The sequence below is a fragment of the Gracilinanus agilis genome, chromosome 3 (genome assembly GCF_016433145.1).
Source record: "Gracilinanus agilis isolate LMUSP501 chromosome 3, AgileGrace, whole genome shotgun sequence".
In the NCBI taxonomy this organism is placed as follows: domain Eukaryota; kingdom Metazoa; phylum Chordata; class Mammalia; order Didelphimorphia; family Didelphidae; genus Gracilinanus; species Gracilinanus agilis.
The window spans coordinates 273,547,545-273,570,151 of record NC_058132.1 but is presented as its reverse complement, the minus strand read 5'-3'; the positions used below and the strand labels follow the sequence as shown (position 1 = coordinate 273,570,151).

Below are 22,607 nucleotides of genomic sequence, written 5' to 3'. Positions count from 1 at the left end.
ATTATTTAGTGTCCAAATCTGCATAATTGATACAGCTTTAAAGATTCTTGCTAATTCCATTCATCCCAACACTCTCACCTCAGACAGTAGGATAAATATATTTCCCCTGACTCTGCCATGCTCCATCTCTGCTTATCACTGTCTTCTCTTCTCTCTCAAATAAATTTTCTTAGAATATCTACCGTACTAAAATTCTAACTTTACAAATATTCTTAAAAATAAAGTACCAGAACATGAACCTGAAACTCATACTGTTCTCCCACTAGACTTCACTCTCTCAGTTTCCTTAACCATTATTCACCAGTCTTTCCCTTGATGGGTTTGTTTTCAGGCAATGAGCTGTACACCCAAAAATGACTCTCATGATATATGTTTTTCAGATTTTCCTATTTAAGAGAACTTAAAAGAATATGTGGATTCATCCTCCCATCTTTTTCCTCCTGTATATCATCTGATATACACACCAGGAACTAGCCACAGAGGAAAAAATAATTTATAATCGTAGGAACTTGATTTGCTGATATGTAACATTTTGGGGCCCAATTTCTAAAATTATAGTCAGCAATCTTATTAATTCACTCTTTTATCCTAAATCTTGTCAACTACCTGGTAGATATGGGTCATAATAAATGACAAGTGAGTTATATATAAAATTCTCAGATCTTTTGTTTCATTCTCTTCAAGGGCAGAGATTGCCCTTAATTTCTCTGTTCTGCATCTGCTTTAGTCGGGATCTTTGTTGGTCACTGAACTAGTTTCAAACCTCTCTGAAAAATTTGTATTGCATCCTATAGATTTTCTCAAGATGGCATTAGAGAATTATGTGAAAAATTTAGAAGTGCCAGTGAAAATTATTAGGATGGAACAGAGGTCTGGACTGATCCGTGCTCGTCTTCGAGGAGCAGCTGCTTCAAAAGGCCAGGTCATAACTTTTCTAGATGCACACTGTGAATGTACATTAGGATGGCTAGAACCCTTGCTGGCAAGAATAAAAGAAAGCAGGTAAGAGTTATGTTTATGTCTTTTTGTATTATGATTGATCTTGTTAACACAGTTGTGGTAGAGGGATTATCAGAGATTCCATTTAAGTCGAATCCCTATTCTTAGTGCCAATAATATTTAAATATAGGTATTAAAAAGGTATCTGTCCAAATATATGTCAAAAATCTTAGTCTTATACTATTATGCCTTGTACTTAGGAATGTTTGATTTAGTATAAATAAGGAGTATAAAATGTAATCTTAAAAATTTATTCACTAGGTACATAAAATGAAATAAGGTAACATATATACAAATATATCACATACATGTGTATATATAAAAACTTAAAAACACATTAAATAAACCTAATAATTCAGTAAAGGTAGGATCAATAGCCCCACTTAATACATTAAAAACCTAACAAAAAAACTGCAGATTAAATTGCTAAGGATTCCATAACTCATTAGTAGTAGAGTAGGGTCAGAAATAAAACTCTGTCCCATATTATTTCCACTAGACAATTTTCTAATACAACTCAATTAAAAGAACATCTATAAAGTACAATAACACTCATCAAAATAACCACTATAATAATGTTTATTTATTTTCCTTTGGGTGACATTATTTCTTTATATAGGATGTCTCAAAAATTTTGGTGCAGTTTTAAACTTAAAAGATGTTTAATCCTTTTTGTTTATTTTTATTTTGAATATTTTCCCATAGTTACATATTTCATGTCTTTAAGCCTTTTAAAGCTTAAAATTGCAACAAGTCTTTTGGTACACCTGGATTATAAAATGAAGGGGCAGCTGGGTAGCTCAGTGGATTGAGAGCCAGGCCTAGAGTTGGAAGGTTCCTAGGTTCAAATCTGGCCTCAGACACTTCCCAGCTGTGTGACCCTGGGCAAGTCACTTGACCCCCATTGCCTACCCTTACCTCTCTTCTGCCTTGGAGCCAATCCACAGTATTGACTCCAAGATGGAAGGTAAGGGTTTAAAAAATGATATGATATATGATATAAAATGCATATATAGGTATGTATTTGCATGTGGATACAAATATGGACAAATAAAAGAGAATAGAAGACAGTGAGATAGAGAAACTGATACAAGAAGAGATTGGGGCAGAGACAGTATGTCATTTTTTTATGGGAAATGAGATGGCGCTTGTCCTGTGAGTTCATTGCTATAAGCAACTCCCAATGAGGAAGCTTTCTACAGCAATGAAGATTTATGCTTGCTCTTCCTCATATAATATTTATTTGGACACTGAAAGCTTAAACATTTTGCCTAAAGTCATGTTGTTATTATGTGCCAAAGGAAGGACTTAAATTCAGGTCTTCCTTACTCTATGGCTGATATTATATCCAATGTACCATATTGCTTCTCTCTATATATGGAAAGTCCTTGGAGACATTTGGATCTCCTTTGGAGGATTATGGTATAAAATATTAATGTTCCACCCATTTGTATAGGATTTGCTTATGGATAATGTATATACATCTGATCAAAACATGAAATATACAAGGTCAAGAAGTTTTGATGTTTTAATGTAATGCCTGGTATCCTGATAAGAGTTAGATTTATTATTTCCCCTTTATCTTTTAAATAATGACAAGTGTTGCATAATGTTTTGCTTGTAAAGCCATTCCATGTACAACTAAAAGGTCTTTGGGGAATTTAAATGACCGTTTGAGCATCTAAAACTGGTGCTCCTTATTCTGAGACTAGTTCTGCCATAAGTTTCAGGATTCTGTGTTTGCCAAGAAGACAGATGAAGGCTATCAGCCAAATGAGCCACAGCAGTTGAACAAAACAGTCATAACCTTTCAGTCAAGTTACTGTAGTATGCAGCTAATGATATTTTTCTTCTGCATTATGCGGCATATCCTAGTCAAAGTAGCCACATACAGAAAGCTGATACAAACTGAATTATATCAATATAAATGTACTCTGTATTAGTATGTATGTCTGAATCATTTCTTATACTTTAACATGTGTATAATATTAAGATTTGTGAAATTTTAATATTTTTAAGCATTGCTATCTATTATTACTAAACTATTGGATTAATGCCTGAAGCTTGGAGGTGACTCTGAGGCCATTCCAGCAGAATGCAGACTTTGGCAGATCCTATCAGTTAGAAATATTTTGACTATGGTCCAGGCAACAGAGCATATAGATACTATATGAGCACAGACCTTGCTAAAGTTAAAGCTGTTAAAAAAATAAGGTTAAAGAGGTTCATCACTGACTTAGTCACAAGGTTTTTAGTTTTTTGGGGGTGGTTTCTTGGTATATAACAAACTCACAGATATTATATATGGTCATATATACTTTCTGAAACTTCCTATTTATAAAACTCTAACATACTCAGACTGGACTGCCTCTATTATATTCAGATGCTTTTAGTGATAAAGGGGTAGATTCATTTGAATTAGAAACACCAAAATTCAATCCCAGTTTCTGACGCATTCTAATTAATTAACCATGGGCAAAGCACTTAATTTCTGACTCAACTAAGCCACTAAGACTATGAGTTATAGAAAACTTGACAATCTGTACAGGTGGAGAGATTTCCACACAGATTTCTTTATACAAAAAAAAAAAACTTATGTCCTCATGGCTGCCTCTTTAATCTAGATATACACATGTATTACACATGTGTGTATGTGTCTGGGTGTGAATATTTGTGTGTGTGTGGGCAGAAATCATAGATTTAAAGCTAAAATTGAGTTCAATGCATCTAGTTTAAAACTGCATTTTTCATACTCATTGAGTTTGTCATTTGTCCAATGTCATGGAGATACTAAGCCACAGAGGTAGAAATTTAAAAATATGTTCTTTTAATTATGAACCAAAGCTTGCTTTCCTCTGAATCCTATTGCCAGATATGTGTATACATCTACATCTACATCTACATCTACATCTACATCTACATCTACATCTACATCTACATCTACATCTATATCTATATCTATATCTAAATCTATATCTATATCTATATCTAAATCTAAATCTATATCTATATCTATATCTATATCTATATCATCTATCTATATATCACTTAAAGTAAAGAGGTTAATCACTGGCTTATTCATAAAGTTTTGTTTTTTGTTTTTTTGGCGGGGATAATAACAACTCACAGTCATATATGCTTTCTGAAACTTTTCTGAAATTTTCACATACTCAGACTGGACTGCCTATATTATATTCACATATTTATACACATATATATGTTCATATACATAAATTAAGGCACATGTGTGTTTACACATGTATGTAAACATTGAGAGAGATCTTCTGTCATAGTAAAACTTAATATTTAATCATTTCCTTTCATAAAAGTGAAATGGCTGTTAAGTGCAGAATGGAAACAAATTAAGTAATATATATTTTGTTTTAGTACTCAATCTTCACATGGTTCTTCCAAATTGAGAACAGACTACTTTAAACCAATTGTAAAGCATACCTTTCACTTTAATCAATTCTGTGGGTCCAGTGCCCTGATAAATGAATTTATGTAATACTGGTGGCACAAAGGGATAAAGAATTTGTCAACAGATACTTCATCCAGTAGAGCCTTCTGAGGCCTAATATTAGATTGAATTTGTGCTGCATATGAAAAACCAATGCATTGTTTAATTAGCAATCATTTTTCAGTGAGTGAATCATTCACTAGGCAGGGCATTAGATTTTGGAGGCCTAGGAAGCTTTCTTACTTAGAAAACAAGAAAGTGAATTAAATGGTGGGTTATGAAGCACTCATAAGCAAAGACTGAAGAGAGAAGAAAAAGGCAAAGACAATAATCAAAATATTTCCCGAATGGAAAATACTATGTATGCTGTCCAGGATCCCAAAATACTTTCTTCCCTTTCTCCTTCAAATAAAATTACACTGGAGTGACCAAACAATATTGTTACTAGGCTAATTCAATCCCATCTATCTTGCATTATATAAGGATTATTAACAAAATATCAATCTCTCCAAAAATCATAATTCTGCCACAGTATTACCAAGACTCTTCATTTCCATGAATCTATTCCCAGAAATCCCATTCTAAGATAACCTATCCTCCAGCATACTAGTCATAAGATACATTCAAAATGACAGACTGCTCCATACATCAATACTGTCTTTCTTCTAATTACAGCTCAAGTTGAAAGAGAACTATATAGGTAGGGCAGGTGAGTATAACGTCTAAGCAATCACTAATTCTATGAGTGGTTATTTAATGAAAAATAGAATATGCTCATCTTGTCAAACCAATAAATAGGGAGAAAACTGCAATCTGAAAGTGAATTAGTACATTCAGTTAAATTATCTATGAGAGTGTAAAATGGATAGACCTGCCATGAAATTATAGAAAATGAAAGTAAAAGTATAATACTAAATGAAAATAAAAGCACACTAAACTACTGGATATTAATTTCTCATATATCAAGTGCAGAAAACCCTACCCTTAAAATATCTGTAATAAATATTAAATATTGAATTTAACTTTTTAAACATTTATTTACAGGAAAACTGTTGTCTGTCCCATCATTGATTTGATTAGTGATGATAACTTTGAATATACAGCTGGTTCAGACATGACATATGGTGGCTTTAACTGGAAACTTAATTTTCGCTGGTATCCTGTTCCTCAAAGAGAGATGGACAGAAGAAAAGGAGACAGAACTTTGCCTGTCAGGTATGGAGATAATTTATCATAGGAAAAAGTATCACTCAAAAGTAACTGAAATATCACTACTAATTTTTGTTCTCAAAAAACAACTTTATCACTTTTTATAATCAATTATTATCTTTACGCTAAGCCATTTATTCTCTAGGTTTCATAGTTACTTCTTTCATATAGCACAGGTCTCCCCCTGTAGTACTCACATAGTAGATACTCAATGTAATAGGGTTTATTAAATAAAATCTAATTGAATATTCTTTGTTTAAAGATAATCTATGTTTTTTAACTTTGGGGGGTTATAAATATCTCTAGTTATGAACCTTCCCACAAGTAAATAAGAGAAGAGCAAAACCACATGAGGATTACAGCAGGAAATATAAAATGGATGATGAATAATCAAAACAAGTGTTGGTAGAAGTTACAGACACCTTGGGAATCTAATGTGTTAAGGTACACTAGTACCTGATCTATAAAAATAGTTTTCAACTAAGAAAACATTTTAAAAATAGCAATAACAGATAAATCAATAGGAAGTGTTTTTCATACAAGTCTTAAGAGTTGCTTCCTGATTGAAGGTAATAAGGAATATTTGTTAGAACCATTTGATAAGATATGATGGCCTTGAAGCAAATATAAGGATTTTAAGAAAATAATTTTATATATATATATATATATGTACATATGTATCAGAAATATATCCATGTATACTCTACATAGGAGATACATGTTTATACAAATGTGTATATGCTTGTATATGTAATACATACATACATACATACATTTTATATGCATGTTTATCCACTAATCTCTGTGTATTTGAAAAAGAATATAATGACCCATTGTTTTTCTAGGTGATTTCTTTCTCTTGAAAACAGCATTGTATCTTATTTTATCCTTTGTAAGTTTTTGTCCAAACTAATTTAACATTTTTTCTGTCCTTTTTGCTTACTCCTTACAAATTGAACAAAAACAAAATTACAACAAACTCATCTAGTTATCAGTGTTTCCATACATTTTTATTCCTATTATTTACCCACAACTTTCCTTGAAATAAATATTTGCCTTTTCAAGGGAGTGATCTTAGATTTTCCATTTGGGAGCCCATGGAATTCAATAAATAAAAAGCAGTTTAATTGAACAAATCCCCAGTGACCCAAAATATCCTACTGAGTGTCCCTTCAAACTTTAGTGTGTATTTTAATAGCAGAAAAAATATATACTCAATGTCAAGATAGGTTTAATTATATTCTTTGTCATATATGACCAAGTTCTAGCACTTGTGCCATTTCTACCTATGTTGACTTTTATCATAGAAATCATATAATCTGTTTGCCGAATAATTACCGGTGAAAGGTTGTTGGTAGCATAAGGAAATAATAGCACATCAACAAGCACAGGGCTCCAGGATGAAAAGGAATAAACATATAAGTGAAGTTATTGTGCCAATAACTTATTTAGAGGATTTCTAGTAGCCTTAAAAACTTCTCACCTTCATACTTAACTTTTTTTTTCTATTACAGCATGCAAAATGAGGTATTAATTGGCATCAACCACCTAAAAAAATTTAATTAGTACTTTGGCTTATATCAATGTCTGCATTCTCAACCATCTTTCATTTAGTTTTCTCAGATCACCATTCAATGGGGGTATACTATTTGTCTAAACTAGTACAATAAAGAGTAAAAGAAAGAGCACTAGTTTTTTTTTCAGAATATCTATACTCAAATCACAGTATTTCACTTACATATTTTTGAGGGCAAGTCATTTCAGTCCTTTATCTCATTTTCCTTACTTGAAAATAATGTGGTTAGAAAAAAAACTATCTTTAATGCCCTGTAAGTCCTAAAGAATATGTTCACAGGTAATCCAATATTACATTCAGTTTTATGTGTGACCAAATTTTAAAATCTTTCATTTTATGTGTTTATTTATTCTGTGATGAGCACATAAAAACAAAATTTTGTTCTTTTAAGTTATATTTCCTTCACTGAGAAAAAATCTGTATAACTGATAGAGAGCTAACCCTCTAAGTAAGAAATTAATGATTTCATTCATAAAGGTAAAAGTCTTCAAGGAATCAAAATGCACATTATTTCTTATCTTCTATTAATGGTAATGAGAAGTAAAATATAGAATTCATTATATTTTCACCTCAATTTATGGGTTTTATTGTCACACGGGGAGAAAGTAAAAGTAGAATATATTTGATTTGTTTGCCTCAGGAATTACATGTTATTTCATTTGTCATTTCAATGCTAAATGTCTTAGGGAGTTGAAGCAAAGGAAACCTCATTCTTTGCTGAAGTTTCTAGATTTTATGGCAAAAGGTTAATTAATTCAGTGGCTGAGTTGTATGAGCCTGAAGGTAATTTTCATCAGGATAGTTGTAATGTGAACTTTGTACGAGTAATCTATTACTTGAAAAGGAGATGTGATCTTACATGCCTACAAATATATAGATAAATGGATATATGTTTTGAACACAAAGTTTCTTTCCTTCCTTGATTAATGAAATTCTGAAGAGCAAAAATAATTAAAATTATGGAGAATATTCAGTTTTCTTAGAGGTATGTGTCACTGAAAATGTCAGTTATGATAGTTATGGTTACTATAATTGGATGGTAGTCATCATTTAGAAGTACAATCATAAATCTGCATCAATTGAAAAGTAACTTGAACTTTTGACCCAAATTCATATTGTGTCATTTTAAAAGCAAAGAAATAAAAAATACCTATTTTCATTCTTTCATATTGTTAGATTTATTTATCAGCTTCCAAAATGCAGTGTTGAGAGCATAGGATTAGAAAGGAAATACAATACACTTTACTAGATGTTGGAAAAACAAAAAAGAAGAAAAATTTCTTTCCCTCCCTTCAAGGATCTTACAATCTAATGAATTTTAACTTTTAAAAAGTACTAACTTTACTCCTTACTTTATTGAATTGTTGGGAGAAGAAATGAAAATTTTTATGTTTAGCTGATAAATTAGTGAAATCTTGCTATTTTAGAAACTAAAATGAAATGCTAACTGATAAGCTTTTGATAGACACATATTGGAGCAAAATAGCTTTTTAAATAAATGAGGTATAAGTAGCAGTTTTTATTTTCTAAAAAATGTATAGATAAATAAAACTCTGGAGTTATGGTTAGTAGAATACATGCACAATATGAGTCAACAGTATGATATGATAGCATGAGGAGCTAATAATAATTATGCAATCTTAGGCTGCATCTTGGTACAGGAAGGCAATAGTCCCAATGTACATTGCCCTGATTAGTTCATATTCAGGGAGTTGTGTTCAGTTCTGTTCAGGTCAGTAGAGTTCAGCAAAGAAATTATTAAGACATAGAATCTAGAGGTGAGCAATAAGGGAGGTGAAGGGTCTTCAGATCATGCTGTACCTGCACTGATGGAAGTTATAGGGCCATGTGACCAGAGAAGAATTCTTCTATGCTATTACTTTATAGAAGCTAATACCTCTATGATGTCTTTACACATTTCCTATTTTCTACTATTTAACAACTTTTTAGACCACAAGAACTTCTAGCAGCATTCTCATCTGCCCAGTTCTGATGCTTTCTTGAAGCCTAAAAGTCCCAGTGATGTTGTCCCTGTTAGTATGAATTTTATCACAAAATATAATGGGATGTTATGAAGAAGATACTAGATTTAGAGTCAAAAGAGTTTCGTTTGAATCTCAACTCTGCTAATTATAATATTTATCACTTCAAGGAAGTCTCAGACCCAATTTTTATAATGCTTTGAAAAACTTAAGTAATTATATACATCCTGGATATTAACTATAAAATTATCTAGTTATTATCAATAAGAACTTTCACTACATTTTCTTTAGGATCACTCTTAGTTGTAAAACTTATTTCGGACCATATTTATTCACTAATATGGTACTTAGTATGACTAAGAAGGTGCTATATTTGTATTCATCAAGGATCTGAGTTCAAATTCTATGTAGATGATATTTATGTTATGTAAACATAATCAAATTGTTTCAATTCTCTGAGTCTCAGCATCTGCATCTGTAATATGGGAATAATAATAATAACTTGTTATATCTACTCTGTAGAGTTGCTATGTGTGTCAAATGAGGTGATAGTTATAAAATAATCTTTAAATATCAAAGTGTTTACACTTTATAAGAATATAATATTAAATACCAACAATTACTTTACATGGTCTACTCCGTTATTCAGATGGCTGACACTGTAAGCATTATATTATATGTATGTGCCATTTCCATTCATTACAAAGCATTTTTGAACAAAACAGATTAACATTTTCAGTGCTCTTTGCCTTAGACTTACATTGATAGAGTTTTCTACTTCCTGTCCTTAAATATATTTACTGATTGACTTGTGAAAGGGTCTAAAAACCTACTGAGTAGAAGGGTGAGAACAGCCTATGAATGAAAGTTTGACATAAAATGGAGAAGTGATCTAGTGCTATGGAGCTATCTGTGTCAATAGGGATAAATAACTCATTAAATTGGTATTTCAAATTTGGCAATGAAAATATGCATCAGATTTTTTTAAAACCCTTGTACTTCGGTGTATTGTCTCATAGGTGGAAGATTGGTAAGGGTGGGCAATGGGGGTCAAGTGACTTGTCCAGGGTCACACAGCTGGGAAGTGGCTGAGGCCGGGTTTGAACCCAGGACCTCCCGTCTCTAGGCCTGACTCTCACTCCACTGAGCTACCCAGCTGCCCCCTGCATCAGATTTTAAAACAAATTCTGTATTATTATATTTTCCTTTAATAAAAAATAGAGGAGAAGTTAATGAAAGATATTAAAATATTTCACCTTTGTGGCTTAAACATATCAATTCATTTGCATTTGTGATATTAGACCAACATCTATATCTTGTTTTTGAAATTCCCTTCTATTTAGAATGCCCAAATAGAAGTGTTAGACTCTAGTAATTCTCAAAAAGAGTCTTATATTTTACTGTAACTTTAATTCAAACACCCTTTTTGGAGAAACTAGCTTAATCTCCCACATATTTGTTTTTATTCCATTTGGAATTAAGGCCTTATTAGGTAAATCATTTAAATATAATATTTAATTTTATTTGACATTTTTATTTCTGGAGAATTAAAATAGTGCATACATACATTCTCTTGTTTCTTCACAACATTTGTGTAAGGCTACTACCTGCCATTGCCATTCTTAAAATAAGAAGAGGAAAAAAAGTGATCAAAATTTCATTTTTTCATTTCTTTTGTTTTTCTTTGACAAAGAGGTGGTACATTGTATAGTAATGCTTTATAGTCTCTCTTCCAGCAATGACAAAGTAAACAGTATTAAAACTGGATACAGAAACTTGGGATTAAATTCTGTTTCAGATAACTACTAGCTATATGACCCTAGGTGACTCATTTAATATCAAGTTTATTTTCCTTGTTTATAAAATGAGAATAAAAGTGCACCCACCTGACAGAGTTATTGAGATCTATTAAAATAACATGTCAAAATAAATTTAAACTTTTCAGATCATAATGAAGTAAATATAATAATCAGTAAGGGCACATGGATAGGCAAACCAAAAAATTAATTGGTGATTAAAAAATATGATTCTCCAAAATCATATAGTTAAACAAGAAATCAGAGAAACAATTAATTATTTCATTAAAGAGAATGACAATGATGAAAAACCCTACCAAAATCTGTGGGATGCAGCTAAAGCAGCTCTCAGGGGGAAATTTATATCATTGAGTGCATATAATTACTAATTAGAGAAGACAAAGATCAATGAACTGGACATACAAATCAAAAAACTAGAAAGCGAACAAATTAAAAATCCCCATTTAAAAACTAAATTTGAGATTATAAAAATTAAAGGAGAAATCTATAAAATTGAAAGTAAAAGAACTATTAAATTAATAAATAAGACTGGTACTTTGAAAAAAACAGATAAAATTAAAAAGTACTAGTCAACCTAATTAAAAAAAGGAAAGAAGAAAACCAAATCATCAATATCAAAGATGAAAAGGGAGACCTCACCTCTAATGAAGAGGAAATAAAGGCAATACATATAGCAATTGAGGTGATATGGATGAATATTTACAAAAATATAAATTTCCTAAATTAACAGCAGGAGAAATAGAATACTTAACTCATCCCATGTCAGAAAAGGAAATTGAACAAACCATCAAAGAAATTCCTGGGCAGCTGGGTAGCTCAGTGGAGTGAGAGTCAGGCCTAGAGACAGGAGGTCCTAGGTTCAAACCCAGCCTCAGCCACTTCCCAGCTGTGTGACCCTGGGCAAGTCACTTGACCCCCATTGCCCACCCTTACCAATCTTCCACCTATGAGACAATATACCGATGTAGAAGGGTTTAAAAAAAAAACAGAAATTCCTAAGAAAAAATCCCCAGGACCAGATGGGTGCACAAGTGAATTCTATCAAACCTTCAAAGAACAACTAATTCCAATACTATATAAACTATTTGACACAATAAGCAAAGAAGGAGTTCTACCAAACTCCTTCTATGACACAAATATGGTACTGATCCCAAAGGCAGGTAGATCAAAAACAGAGAAAGAAAATTACAGACCAATCTCCTTAATGAACATAGATGCAAAAATCTTAAACAGGACACTAGCAAAAAGACTCCAGCAAGTGATCATGAGGGTTATTCATTATGATCAGGTGGGATTTATACCAGGAATGCAAGGCAAGGATGGTTCAACATTAGGAAAACCATCCACATAATTGAACATATCAACAAGCTAACTAACAAAAATCACATGATTTCTCAATCGATGCCGAAAAAGCCTTTGACAAAATACAACACCCATTCCTACTGAAAACACTAGAAAGTTTAGGAATAGAAGGGCCTTTCCTAAAAATAACAAATGGAATATATCTTAAACCATCAACAAGCATCATATGCAATGGGGATAAATTAGAATCCTTCTATATATTTCCAACATATAGAAGCAGGAAGAATTAGAAAGAGAAATTCCATTTAAAATCACCCTAGACAATATAAAATACTTAGGAATCTATCTGCCAAGACAAACACAGGAATTATAAGAATACAACTGTGAAACCCTTTCCATCCAATTAAAACTAGATCTAAACAATTGGAAAAACATTGATTGCTTATGGGTAGGACGAGCTAACATAATAAAAATGACCATCCTACGCAAATTAATTTACCTATTTAGTGCTATACTTATCAAACTACCAAAAAACTTTTTTACTGAATTAGAAAAAAACTATAACAAAGTTCATTTGGAAGACAAAAAGTCCAAGAATAATCAAGAGGAATAATGAAAAAAAAATGAAGGTAGGTAGCCTAGCAGTACCAGATCTTAAACTGTACTACAAAGCAGTAGTCATTAAAACAATATGGCAGGGGCAGCTGGGTAGCTCAGTGGAGTGAGAGCCAGGCCTAGAGACAGGAGGTCCTGGGTTCAAACCCGGCCTCAGCCACTTCCCAGCTGTGTGACCCTGGGCAAGTCACTTGACCCCCATTGCCCACCCTTGCCAATCTTCCACCTATGAAACAATACACCGAAGTACAAGGGTAAAAAAAAAAAAAAACAATATGGCAAAAGTGGGACATTAATGCATTGCTGGTGGAGTTGTGAACTGATCCAACCATTCTGGCTGGCAATTTGGAACCATGCTCAATGGGCTATAAAAGAATGCCTCCCCTTTTATCCAGCCATAACATGGCTCATACATACATACTTTGTACCCCAAAGAGATCATAGATAAACAGACTTGTACGAAAATATTTATAGCTGCGCTTTTTGTGGTGGCAAAAAACTGGAAAAAGGAGGGTATGTCCTTCAATTGGGGAATGGCTGAACAAACTGTGATATATGCTAGTGATGGAATACTATTGTGCTAAAAGGAATAATAAACTGGAGGAGTTCCAGGTGAACTGGAAAGACCTTCAGGAACTGATGCAGAGCGAAAGGAGCAGAGCCAGAAGAACATTGTACACAGAGACTGATATACTGTGGTAAAATCGAATGTAATGGACTTCTGTACCAGCAGCAATACAATGACACAGGACAGCTCTGAGAGATTTATGGTAAAGAACGCTACCCACATTCAGAGGAAGGACTGCAGGAGAGGAAACATATAAGAAAAACAACTGCTTGAACGCATGGGTCGGGGTGGACATGATTGAGGATGTGGACTAGAAACTACCACACCAATGCAACTACCAACAATTTGGAAATAGGTCTTGATCAAGGACACATGACAAAACCAGTGGAAATGTGCATCAGCCATGGGTGGGGAGAGTGCGGGGGGTGAAGGGGAAAGGAGGAGCATGAATCATGTAACCATGTTAAAAATGAATATTAATAAATGTTTAAATTAAAAAAAACAATATGGTACTGGTGAAGAGACAGAAGGGAGGATCAGTGGGATAGACTAGGGGTAAGTGACCTCAGCAAGACAGTTAGTTTTCTATAAACCCACTGAACCCAGCTTTTGGGACAAAAACCCACTATTTGACAAAAACTGCTGGGAAAATTGGAAAACAATATGGGAAAGATTGGACCTAGATCAACATTTCACATGCTATAAGAAGATAAACTCAGAAAGGGTGGATGACTTGAATATATAGAAGGAAACTATAGGTAAATTTCGTGAGCATAGAATAGTATACTTGTTATATCTATGGAAAGGGAAAGATTTAAAACCAAGCAAGAGTTAGAAAAAAATCACAAAATGTAAAATAAATAATTTTGACTACATTAAACTAAAAAGTTTTTGTACAGATAAAACCAACTCTAACAAAATTAGAAGGGAAACAAAAATAAAAAATTGGGGAAAAATTTTTATAACAAAAAACTCAGATAAATGTTGAATTACTCAAATATACAAGGAGCTAAATCATTTGTACAAAAAAAATCAAGCCATTCTCCTATCTATAAATGGGCAAGGGACATGAATAGGCAATACTCAGATAAAGAAATCAAAACTATCAATAAGCACATGAGAAAGTGTTCTAAATATCTAATAATTAGAGAAATGCAAATCAAAACAACTCTGAGGTATCACCTCACACCTAGCAAATTGGCTAAAATGAAAACAAGATAGAGTAAAGAATGTTGGAGGGCTTGTGGCAAAATTAGGACATTAATGCATTGCTGGTGGAATTGTGAACTGATCCAACCATTCTGGATGGCAAATTGGAACTATGCTCAAAGCAATTTAAAAGACTATCTGCCTTTTGATCCAGCCAAAGCACTGCTTAGATTATATTACAAAGAGATAATAAGGAAAAAGACTTGTACAAAGATATTTATATCCATGCTCTTTGTGGTGGCAAAAAATTGGAAAATGAGAGAATGTCCTTTGATTGGGGAATGGCCGAACAAATTGTGCTATCTGTTGGTGATGGAATACTATTGTGCTCAAAGGAATAAAGAACTGGATGAATTCCATGTGAACTGGAATGACCTCCAGTAATTGATGCAGAGTGAAAGGAGTAGACCCAGGAGAACATTGTACACAGAGACTGAAACACTGTGGTACAATTGAACATAAAGGACTTCTCTACTAGCAGCAATGTAAGCATCTAGGGCAAGGCTGAGGGACTTATGAGAAAGAAAACTAGCCATATTCAGAGGAAGAACTGTGGGAGGAGAAATACAGAAGAAAACAACTGCTTGAACACATGGGCTGATGGGGATGTTATTGGGGATGTAGACACTAAATGATAACTCTAGTCTAACTATCAATAATATGGAATTAGGTCTTGATCAATGATACATGTAAAGCCCAGTGGAATTGTACATTGACTAAGGGGGGTGACGGGGATTTGAGGGAGAGTTAAAGAACATGAAATATGTAACTAGGGGAAATATTCAAAATAGAAATTGAAAATTAAATTAATTTAAATAACAAAATCTTTTGCAAATCTAAAAGCACTATATAAAGTGCTATATAAAGTACTATGTATTAAGTATTATTATAGTTTTAAATAGTTATATTGTTATGTGAACAATGACTGAAATTAGAATTAGAATTTTGAAATATATCTGGAAATTGAAGTCTAATTATTAATCATTAACAAAATATAAAGTTGATTTTGTGTGAAAGAAATGGTTTCTTTCTACCTCATGCTAGATTAACATTAGTGATTCTCAGTGCTTTAGAAATGGATGATATTTTTGTTTTTTTACTTAGAAATATATAACTCAAAATGTCATAAATGAAGTTTTTTTCAGGACTTCTTTGAAAATCTGAAATTGGTTGATTTTAGAGATCATTAGGAGTACAAATGCTTTTCTTCATTGCACACTTAAATGTGATATTGCCTGGAGATTGAGATATGAACTAGACTTCTTCACTTAGACTATAATTTGCTCAAATTAATTTTGACAGGGGGAAATGTTCTGTTTCTCCCCTGCTTTAAAAAAAAAACAAGAAAAAATATATTCTTTCAGATAATTAAGAGACTGTTTCGCGGTGCTTCAAGAAGCCAAGTACAGATAGTTTTAAATTCTGAATGCAAAATAATAAGAACAAGAAGGCAAATATTTAGAGTGATGGTGTATGGTTGCCTTTGTGCTTACTACTAGCTATGTCACATACATCTGGGATTCAAATTTCTTATTTGTAAAATTAGTAAATTGTACTAGATCAAAGATTCTTAACCTCCAATTACTGAATTAGCATTTAAAATTTTTGGACAATTATTTCAATTTTCTAATCATCTATTTTATTCTATACATTTAAAAATAGTATTTTAGGAAGAGTTCATATACCATATCCATGCATACAGGGCACATCATGCAAAAAAAAAAGTTTAAGAAGCCCTATATTAAATTACATTTAGGTCCCTGTGAGCCAACAATCCTTTGGTCAAGAATGATAGCGTTAGTTTTAAATTAGTTGACATAAGTTCAAATTCCAACACTACTACTTAATATGTATTTAACCTCAAGTAGGTAGGACTAGATAATTTCTAAAGTTCATTTTCTAACTTTAAAAGTTATGATTCTAGAAGTACAAGTAATAAGTAAAATCTCAGGCAATTGATCACGCTTTCCAAAGCAATTGGAAGCATTCTGTCTTCTTCTGCCTCCATTGTTAATTTATTTAACCCTTTACCTGAAGTGAAAGAACATGGAAAGGCTAATTGTTAAACTCACTAATATGTATCATCCTGAAAATGCAGGGCACCCAAAGAATGCTGCATCAGGTTATGATGATCATGAAAGAATATTAATGGAGGAAAGCACCCTTCTTGGAGAATTTAGGTCTTTAAGAATAGGTCAGGAAAGCTGCTTCTAGCCCTGGGTGGGAGGTAAAGAAATAATTTGCCCTTACTAAGCAGAGTTCCTCTTTTCTTTTCCTGCTTATCCTTTAAATAGCTTTGCAAACTATTTCTGTTCCATAGTTTCTATGGGGGATTTGAGTAAGCTTCATCCTTGCTCAGTGCCTGAGCTAGCAGAAATCCTTAAGCAACTAAATTCCCACTCATCAGAAAGCACTTTCGTCATGCCCAGCATGATATATCAAAGACCCAAATGGCCACTGTGAGCATTCAAATCATTCTTCTGCCAGGACTATTCAGCAGCATTTCCAGTCACACATTTCTGCATTTCTGTGTAAAACTTTTTAAGCTATAACCAACCCTTGATTTTTTGGACTAGCTATTCAAATTAATGATCAGGTAGAGCCTTGCAATTTTTTTCTTGACAACATAGAAAATAGAGTAAGAGAGAAAAGTAAGAACAAAACATTTTAGAACCAGAAGGGACTCTAGAAATGATCTGGTTCTACCTCTTTATTTGATAGATTTTATACACCTTTATAAAGTAATTACAATCTATAAAGCCCAGTGCTAGGAACCAGGAGTATTAAGATGAAATAAGATATAGGCAGTAAGTTAAAAACTGAAATTTTATCTTAGACCTTCTGATTCAAAATTTATCCTGTCTTCCAAGACTGATCAAAGAATTCATAGCTAGAAGACTACTTAGAGATCAACAGATGATCTCCAGAGATAGGAAGGATTCTAGAGACCATCTAGTCCCACTGGCCTTTTCATATGAGGAATGTGAGTTACAGAGAAAGCATAGCTTTCAAATGGCTTCTGGCTTCCACTTTCTTACCACACAATCAATACTCCCAAAACCTCCAGGCTGGCTTCTTTTCTCACAATTCTGTAGTCAATTGTTTCATAATTTAAAAATGACTTACTAATGACCAAATTCGGGGACCTTTTCTCACTCATTTTTTTTAAATATCTCTCTCTGCTGCATTCCCCAGTAAGGACCATCCCCTTCATGTTTAATGCTGTCTCCTCTCTTATATTCTTTGATATTACACTCCCTTTGATCCCTTCCTATTTGACTTATGACTCATTTTACTATTGTCTTCTCTGAATCTTCTTTATTCTCTTGTCCTATAAATATGGGTATGTCCCAATGTTCTTATTTCTGTTTGATTGCATATAGGTATACATTCATATGTGTATATATTGTCTTGTCATTGTATCTTTGTACCATTCATTCTGAACAATAATCTTAAACTTCTTCTTGAAATATGTGTATATGTATATAATACAATGTACAAGATATTTGTGTGTGTATAGGTATACATGTAAATGTGAGTATTTATGTATCTAATCTATATCTATCTATATTAGTTTCATCTTTTCATTGCAATCCAACACTCTAATCCCATTTACCCTGAGCCATGGTCCTAAACCACCTTCGATCTGTTTGTTGCCCCAAAAATATCTAGAACTTTTAACTTTGCAAGTTGAATTGCCTTTTTTTCTCATCCAAAAACCTGACATGGATTAGGATTTACTTCTATCCTTTCAATTTCTTATTCTTTGTTTCCTGTTTGATGTGTTTCCTCCATTCTTTCAAGGAAATTTTGTTCTCTATTCCCACGATTTCAGTTATGACTTTTCCACAAATGTCTCTCAAATGCAAATAGAACACTTATTTTTCTCCTTAATCCAATAGTTCTAATTTCATCCTAAATAACTTCTCTTTGATGTCTTACTGGTTCTTCAAATTTAGCATGCCCAACAAAGAACTCTCCATCTCTGCTTTCTCATCCCATTCTTTTATTACTCCATTACCGTTATTAGTATATTCCATCATTCTTTTGATCATATGGAGGCATTTTTGATGCTTTCCTCTCCCACATCTGAGTTGTAAAATATTATTGTTTACACCTTTACATCTATTCAGACTACTCTACAACTTATAATATAGTCTTCATTCCTCTCTCCTTCTAAATGGCTTCTTTAATTCTATTTGATCAACCTTTCATATTACATTCAAATTAATTATTATCATTTGCAAATTTGACAACATTACTATCCCTCTCCAAAATCCTTCATTATGTCTCCATTGCCTACATATTAAATATAGATTTTGTATTTGGAAATCCAATGCCCTCTGTATTCTATATCTAGACTGCCTTAATATGATTTCCAATTAATAATAATAATTGATAACTTTTTACTGAGTGCTTAATATGTGGCACACCCTGTTTTACTATGGTGCTTAAAACAACTGAGATCTTGTTAAGCCTGGGAAACCAAATTATAAACTATTATAAGATTCTACTTACCTATTTCTCACCTGTGCTTTTAAGAATGCTGTTCCTTATATTTCCTTTTTTTAAATAATTTTTTATTTTTAGAAAAAAATTTCCATGGTTACATAAGTCATGTTTTTACTTTCCCCTTCACCCCCTCAACCCCCCGCCGCCCTCCGCTGTAGCTAATTTGCATTTCCACTGGTTTTAATATGTGTGGTCAGTCAAGACTTATTTACACATTATTGATAGTTACATGGGTATGGTCTTTTCAGGACTACATCCCCAATCATGTCCTTATCGACCCAAGTGTCCAAGCATTTTTTTTCTTCTATTTTCCCTCCTGTAGTACTTCCTCTGAATGTGGGTAGTGTTCCTTTCCATAAATCCCTCAGAGTTGTCTTGGGTCATTGCATTGCTGCTAGTACAGACGTCCATTACATTCAATTTTACCACAGTATATCAGTCTCTGTGTACAATGTTCTTCTGGCTCTGCTCCTTTCACTCTGTATCAATTCCTGGAGATCTTTCCAGTTCACATGGAATTCCTTCAGTTTATTATTCCTTTGAACACAATAGTATTCCATCACTAACATATATCACAATTTGTTCAGCCATTCCCCAATTGAAGGGCATACCCTTGCTTTCCAGTTTTTTTGCCACCACAACGAACACAGCTATAAATTTTTTTGTGCAAGTCTGTTTATCTATGACCTCTTTGGGGTACAATCCCAGCAATGGTATGCCTGGATCAAAGGCAGGCATTCTTTTATCGATCTTTGGGCATAGTTCCAAATTGCCATCCAGAATGATTGGATCAGTTCACAACTACACCAGCAGTGCATGAAAGTCCCAATTTTGCCACATTTCCTCCAACATTCATTACTCTCCCCTGCTATCATTTTAGCCAATCTGCTAGGTGTGAGGTAGTACCTCAAAGTTGTTTTGATTTGCATTTCTTTAATTATTAGAGATTTAGAGCACTTTCTTGTGTGCTTATTGATACTTTTGATTTTTTATGCAATTGATTTAGCTCCTTGTATATTTGAGTAATTAGACCCCTGTCAGAATTTCTTGTTATAAAGATTTTTTCCCAGTTTGTTGTTTCCCTTCTGATTTTGGTTGCATTGTTTTTCTTTGTACAAAACATTTTAATTTAATATAATCAAAATTATTTATTTTACATTTTGTAATTTTCTCTAACTCTTGTTTGGTTTTAAAATCTTTCCTTTCCCAGAGATCTGACAAATATGCTATTCTGTGTTCACCTAATTTACTAACAGTTTCCTTCTTTATATTTAAGTCTTTCACCCATTCTGAATTTATCTTGGTGTCTGGTGTGAGATGTTGATCTAAACCTAATGTCTTTCATATTGTTTTCCAATTTTCCTAGCAGTTTTTGTCAAATAATGGATTCATGTCCCAAAAGTTGGGCTCTTTGAGTTTATCATACACTGTCTTGCTGATATCACTTACCTCAAGTCTATTCCACCGATCCTCCCTTCTATCACTTAGCCAGTAACATATTGTTTTTTTTTCTTTTATTTTTCAAACATTTATTAATATTCATTTTTAATATGGTTACATGATTCATGCTCCTCCTTTCCCCTTCACCCGCCGCACTCCCCCCACCCATGGCCGATGCACATTTCCACTAGTTTTGTCATGTGTCCTTGATCAAGACCAATTTCCAAATTGTTGGTAGTTGCATTGGTGTGGTAGTTTCGAGTCCACACCCTCAATCATGTCCACCCCGACCCATGTGTTCAAGCTGTTGTTTTTCTTATATGTTTCCTCTCCTGCAGTCCTTCCTCTGAATGTGGGCAGCATTCTTTACCATAAATCCCTCAGAATTGTCCTGGGTCATTGTATTGCTTCTGGTACAGAGGTCCATTACATTCAATTTTACCACAGTATATCAGTCTCTGTGTACAATGTTCTTCTGGCTCTGCTCCTTTCGCTCTGCATCTGTTCCCGGAGGTCTCTCCAGTTCGCCTGGAACTCCTCCAGTTTATTATTCCTTTTAGCACAATAGTATTCCATCACGCACATATACCACAGTTTGTTCAGCCATTCCCCAATTGAAAGATATACCCTCCTTTTCCAGTTTTTTGCCACCACAAAAAGCACAGCTATAAATATTTTCGTACAAGTCTGTTTATCTATGATCTCTTTGGGGTACAAACCCAGCAATGGTATGGCTGGATCAAAGGGCAGGCAGTCTTTTATAGCCCTTTGAGCATGGTTCCAAATTGCCAGCCAGAATGGCTGGATCAGTTCACAGCTCCACCAGCAATGCATTAATGCCCCAATTTTGCCACATCCCCTCCAACATTCATTACTCTCCCCTTCTTTCATTTTAGCCAATCTGCTAGGTGTGAGGTGATACCTCAGAGTTGTTTTGATTTGCATTTCTCTAATTATTAGAGATTTGGAACACTTTCTCATGTGCTTATTGATACTTTTGATTTCTTTACCTGAAAATTGCCTATTCATGTCTCTTGCTCATTTATCAATTGGGGAATGGCTTGATTTTTTATACAATTGCTTTAACTCCTTGTATATTTGAGTAATTAGACCCCTGTCAGAGTTTTTCGTTATAAAGATTTTTCCCAATTTGTTGTTTCCTTTCTGATTTTGACTACATTGTTTTTGTTTGTACAAAAACTTTTTAGTTTAATATAATCAAAACCATTTAATTTACATTTTTTAATTTTCTCTAACTCTTCCTTGGTTTTAAAGTCTTTCCTTTCCCACAGATCTGACAAGTAAACTATTCTGTGTTCACTTAACTTGTTTATAGTTTCCCTCCTTATATTCAAGTCATTCACTCATTCTGAATTTATCTTGGTGTACGGTGTGAGATGTTGATCTAAACCTAATCACTCCCATATTGTTTTCCAAATTTCACAGCAGTTTTTGTCAAATAGTGGATTCATGTCCCAAAAGTTGGACTCTTTGGATTTATCATACACTATCTTGCTGATGACATTTACTCCAAGTCTATTCCACTGGTGCTCCCTTCTGTCTCTTAGCCAGTACCATATTGTTTTGATGACTGCTGCTTTATAGTATAGTTTAATCTGGTACTGCTAGGCCCCCTTCCTTCACATTTTTTTCATTATTTCCCTTGATATTCTTGATCTTTTGTTATTCCAAATGAAATTTGTTATAGTTCTTCTAATTCAGTAAAGAAGTTTTTTGGTAGCTTGATAGGTATGGCGCTAAATAGGTAAATTAATTTGGGTACAATTGTCATTTTTATTATGTTAACTCGTCCTACCCATGAGCAATCAATGGCTTTCCAATTGTTTAAATCCAGTTTTATTTGTTTGGAAAGTGTTTTGTAGTTGTTTTCATATAATTGCTGTGTTTGTTTTGGTAG

General features: G+C 33.3%; 1 protein-coding gene across 2 annotated transcripts in view; it reads left to right on the top strand.

The window, feature by feature from the left end:
• Window positions 1-22,607, top strand: part of GALNT13 (polypeptide N-acetylgalactosaminyltransferase 13) — a 717,275-nt gene that overhangs the window by 372,701 nt on the left and 321,967 nt on the right. For both annotated transcript variants that reach the window (XM_044666584.1, XM_044666582.1), the window contains exons 4-5: window positions 795-1,002; window positions 5,504-5,674. In XM_044666584.1, the coding sequence (XP_044522519.1) occupies window positions 795-1,002; window positions 5,504-5,674 (379 nt within the window). The remainder of the gene's footprint in view (window positions 1-794; window positions 1,003-5,503; window positions 5,675-22,607) is intronic.